Source organism: Chaetura pelagica, unplaced genomic scaffold (genome assembly GCF_000747805.2).
Source record: "Chaetura pelagica isolate M959 unplaced genomic scaffold, ChaPel_1.0 scaffold405, whole genome shotgun sequence".
NCBI lineage: Eukaryota > Metazoa > Chordata > Aves > Apodiformes > Apodidae > Chaetura > Chaetura pelagica.
In genome coordinates, this window is record NW_009953489.1 from 5,405,732 (window position 1) to 5,410,816 (window position 5,085).

Consider the following 5,085-nt stretch of genomic DNA (forward strand, 5'->3'; position numbering starts at 1 on the left):
CCGCCAGACCAGCTGCCCGGCCTCGTCCGGGACGCACGCGCTGGCGTGGCCGTTGCATTTGCACCTGCAGTGAGACCCCAGGAGCGGGGATGAGCCCCCTGAGCAGCCGTGTGGGCAGCAGCTGGCAGCAAGGTGATCCCGAGCTGTGCAGCACGTGGCCCCGCTGTCAAGCCAGCTTTCCTGGGGTGGCTGTGGGGCAGAAAGCATCTCGGGCTGTGCTGTGCCGGCCTCAAGGCCACCCACCGCGTCCCCGAGGCGCTCCCGGCCCGGCCAGCTGGGAGGTGACACGCTGAGGGTGGCCCCTGTGAGGTGGTAACCAACTGCAGCTGCAGGGCCTGAGGGGTGGGATGAGAGCGATGGGGGCTGCTGGGAGGCTGGGAGCAGTCCTGACCCTGCTGCTCAGCAGAGGCAGCTCTCACCAGGATGGAGGATTTCCCACGGGTACCTGTGGCACAACCCTCTGGGTGCCACCAATGTCTCTGTCCCACATCAGTCCTCCATCCCACCAAGCAGCTGCTCAGGCTGTGGCCATGCAGACTCCAAACACCTTCACCAGCTTTCACACATCTCTCTGCTGGCACCCTGTGACCTCTCTTTTACTGTCCCCAAGCAGGGTCACAGGAGGAGCAACTTGAGTCCCACTACCACTAAAAGCCATGGGTGGCAAAACAAATACAGCTGGTGGGAAACAGAGGGGGCTTGTGGGGAAAAGACCTCCCTCATGCACAGCTCTAAGGGTTCATCACCCATCTCTGCACTGCCAGCCCCAGTTTGCAGGTGGAGGAAGCCACATCTGAGCAGTCTGCCTCCAAACCACAACTCAGACAAGACCATAGAGGGAGTACCTGCCCCAGCCCTGGAAATGTCTCCCTCCTGGTGCCCTCCCCCCATTGTGGCTGCACCTCACCTGCCACCAACAGAGAAGTCAGAGATGGCATAGTAGTAGGACTGCAGCACCTTGGGGTCCTTGAAGATGTCATCCCCAAACGTGTTGAGCCGGTTCAAGGAGATGAGCAGGTCAGTGACAGTCACCCACTCCTGCAGGGGACACAGGGGAAGGAGCCTTGGTGAAGGGTCTGGGCCACCAGCTCACCACCCTGTACCCTATGGGTGTGCAGGGCACCACGGGCACTATTCCCCTGGGTGCTGCCTTTGTGCACCCAACCCTGGGGGGGACCATCCTCCCCCCAACTCCTGCCCTGTGACAGCACCTGCAGCGCGGGGCTCCCATCAAAATTGTAGGCGCTGGGCCGTCCCTCCAGGGTGGAGAAGGCCACGTTGCCCCCGCTGAGCGGGGAGATGTCGCTGAACTCATCAGTGCAGAAGGCCACTTGCTCGTCCTCCCCAGGCCGCAGGAACTGCCGCTGCCGCCGCCCGTAGGTCTTCTGGCAGGACGCGCTGTAGAACTGGAAGGGCACCCAGGGCCCCTCGGGGCGGCTGCGCTTGTAGATGGCGAAGCTCTCGGGGCGGCTGGTGTGGAACTTCAGCCTCACGTAGGTGATCTCGTAGGCTTTGCCTGGGGACGGATCCACACCACGCTGTCACCCTTGCCTGATGGCCACCGCGGCCCGTGCTGGGGCTGAAACCATCCCAGCAGCCCATCCTGCCTGGCTGCTGACATCCCACCTCTCCCAGCACAGCTAAAAGAAGGGGCTTCTTTGTGCAAAGCAGAAATCACCACCCAGCTGCCCTTACCCAGCTCCTCCTTGCTGCAGCCCAAACCCCATCCAGCCTCACGTGGGCTCTCACCCCACCGCAGCCACCCACCCATTGCATGGATGCACTTGGAAGGGCTGGATGGAGAAGGAGCTGCTGCAAAACCAAGCTCAAACCGGCAGCCAGGAGAGAACACACTCAGGCCCAGGGCACTGAGGAGCATCCCTGGGGCAGCAGGACCACAGGGATGGGCAGATGGAAAGGGCCAAGCCCAGTCTCTTCCCAGGGAGCTGTGTGCTGGGACCCAGCATCGCTGCCGTCTCTGCCGGCAGGAAGACAAAGAGAGGCCGCCAATCCCCCGGGCAGCTGACACAGCTCTGAAAGTGCTTGAAAGAATTAGCAAAAAAGGGGGAAAGAAAACACCAAAGTGAACATCAGACCCGCTTAATTGCCAGAGATGAAGGACCAGCTCAAAGGCTGGATTGCTCCATAACAGCACCGCTCCTGACAGCACAAAACAATTAGCTGCAAGGTTTTGGCTTTATTTGAAAAGATAATGAGTTGGGAATGTTAGAGGGGTTATTCCGGGACTAGGAAAACAAGCCTTTAATTAGGCCCATATGAATACTGTCGCATGTGCACTGCGACTGTGCTGCGGGGGAGCCGGGGCAGCCGGGCTACCGGCGCTGGGAACAGCAGCTGCCTCCCGTCAGGGATGCAGAGAGCACCCGGCCAAGGGCCTGGGGTGGGGGACAGACCCACTCACAGCCCACGCAGAGGTGATGAAGGCCAAGAAGGGCACTTCTACAGACTGCCACTGTGCTACCCTGTGCCTCACCCCCCCTCCCAGGTTCCCTCTGGGATCTCTCTGGGCTGGCGGCGCTGGAGGCGCCTGTTCCCAGACAGCAGGGTCCCCAAGGGACCTCTACCAGAAGAGCAAGGTCAGGGCCATCACCTCCTGGAACAGTTTCCTCTGGGAGAGGAAGGGAGCTCAGTGCTGGGTCAATAAACAGGGTGGGCTGGACTGGGCAGGAGGGGGGGTCTGAGTGGTGCCTCCAACTGGGATGAAGGAGACTTGCTGCCCTGGGGAATCATCCCGAGGGAGCACGTGCTTTTCCCAGACAGGCATTTTTCATCAGCCAAATTCTACTTAGAGGAAAACAAACCCAAACCAAAACAGAAAATAACCCAGGCTGGTTGTGTCCTCTTTCCTGCTCAGGAAGGTGTGACACGTCCCCAAGCTGGGTGTGCAGTGGGTTGGGGACAGCAGGAGGGTGCACAGGTGGCTGAGGGTGGGGGTGATGGCACCAGGACCCCTGGGATGCTCTTCCAGCTGTGGTGTCCTCCCAACAAAATGTTCACCCACCTCCTGCAGAGCTCAAACCACAGCTCATACCATGCTGGGGGCTCCAGGCAGAGGAGTTTAGGGAGGAACATGTAGGACAATCGTGTCACCTACATGTGCCCAGCCACCTCTGCCTCCCCCTCTCCCCCCCACACACCTCAGCTCCAGGAGCTCACTCTATCCCACAGGAAAATTAAAGTCAGATACCCCTAATTCAGAGAGCTACCCGAGGTGCCTGCTGCCTTTGCAAGCTGTGAATATTTTGGGTTCCTCCCTGACAGGGTAAATGCAATGGCCACGGGCACTTGGGACTATTGATCTGCTCCAAGTCCAACTCACTGTAATGGCACAGCTGAAACCTCATGGAGAAACCAGATTTAAAGGGGGATAATCTAATTAATGCCAATCAGCAGCATGCAGGTAAACACAGGTCTTGTCCAACTCATTTGATATCTTATTTAATAAGCTCCCCAGGTAACCACGCTGCAGAACCTACAAGATGTCTGACTTGGGGCTGAGCAAGATTAACAGGCTGGCAGGGACAGGCTACGTGGGTTAAAAAACCCAATTACTCAGTGGAGCTCACAAGCAGGAACTCATCCTGGGCCGTGTCCTGTGGGGCTGCAGGGGCTGGTTGGGCTTTTCCTTCCTAACCCAAGTGAAATCATGAAGGTACCAATAGAAAGGTCTTGCAGCTGGGACAAGAATGGGGCCCAGCCCATTAAAGGGGAGTAGGACTGAAGATGAGCTTGGTGTAGCACAACAGGAGGCAGACACAGCAAGGCAATCACAGAGACTAGACAGGAATCCACTGGAAACCCAAGTGCAAGATGCAACATGGTCTGCAGAGGAGCCTGGAAAAGCCAGGAGAAAGGCAGAGACTGGGAAACAAGTCCCAACGCTCAGGGAGCTTGGGTTGTGCAAGCCCGCACATATCCAAGTGCCAAGTCCAGACTGGTGGCCACAAACTTACTTAGCCATCCCTGAGGTGGCTACCAGCTTCCAGTGCTGGATGCTGAGAAGAAAATCCCAGTTGGAAATCACCTGCAGTGGAGGGAGGACTGGCCACCACAGGAACTTGTGGTGGCTTGTTCAGCTGTGAAGGTTGCATTTGGGTTGTCTATGCTCCAGGTCAAACACAAAGGAATGTGGGGTGGTTTGACAGCCTGCTCTAGATGGGCAAGATCCCCACCCCAGGGCTGGCAGGAGCCAGGAGCAGGATTAGCAGACTCCTCCAGCATCTCTTCTCATGCCCAGCAGGAAACCCAGCCCTGGCGGAGGGATGAGGACCAGATGTTCTGCTTGCAGGAGGCTGGGAAAGCTGCGACCTCCACCAAGCCAGGCAGCCCCCACACCCCTGCTGGGGCACCCACACACCTTCCACCATCCCAGCTCTGTGCCACACCAGTGTGTCCCCTCACCAGCTCCAACTGCAGCCCCTCCACTAACCCCCCCTGGCATGCGGATGGCAGGAGGCAGCAGGGAATGAAGATTTCACAGTGCTGGTCAATAGCCAGGATAGTTTAGATGGCAGGAAAAAAATTAAAAAAACCTTTTAAAAATGCCAGGCATGCCCCGTGGGTTTCAGTACTCTCCAAGCAGGCAGCTTGCACAGTATTTAAAATGCAGAAGGTTGGATCCCAGCTGGAGAAACCCACCAGGGCTGCACGGTGTGTGCAGGGCTCTGTCCCCCCAAAACATAATGGGCATCCTCAGCAGGCACAGGGGTGAAACACCACGGCTCAGTGCTCACCCCACTGGCAAGGCTCTTCCAAGGGGGTCCTGTGCCTCCCTCCCCACCACATCTTGCTCCACAAACTTGCATAATGGGTAAATAGCAGCCCTGGAGGAGTGGGACAGCAGGCACCCCAGGCACAGAAGTGGAACAGAAGTGGCACAGACAAGCCCTGCCACTGGCATCCTCACCCCACAAGGGACCAGTTCTGGGCTGGTGGATGGGGCAGACCCTCCCCAATGACTTTGCAGAGGGGATCTCCCTCTTTGCACCCCCTAAAAGCCCTGAGGAGGGTCCTGTCTTTAACCAAGAGCTAAAGGGGCACCCAGCCCCTCTCCCCCCTCCCCCA

General features: G+C 58.2%; 1 protein-coding gene across 1 annotated transcript in view; it reads right to left on the minus strand.

Annotated features, from left to right (window-relative positions):
- LAMC3 (laminin, gamma 3) overlaps nt 1-5,085 on the minus strand; it is a 21,639-nt gene that overhangs the window by 14,719 nt on the left and 1,835 nt on the right. Inside the window, exons 2-4 of the mRNA XM_009998985.1 lie at nt 1,212-1,516; nt 908-1,038; nt 10-64 (exon numbers count right to left, since the gene is read on the minus strand). Of these exons, the coding sequence (XP_009997287.1) occupies nt 10-64; nt 908-1,038; nt 1,212-1,516 (491 nt within the window). The remainder of the gene's footprint in view (nt 1-9; nt 65-907; nt 1,039-1,211; nt 1,517-5,085) is intronic.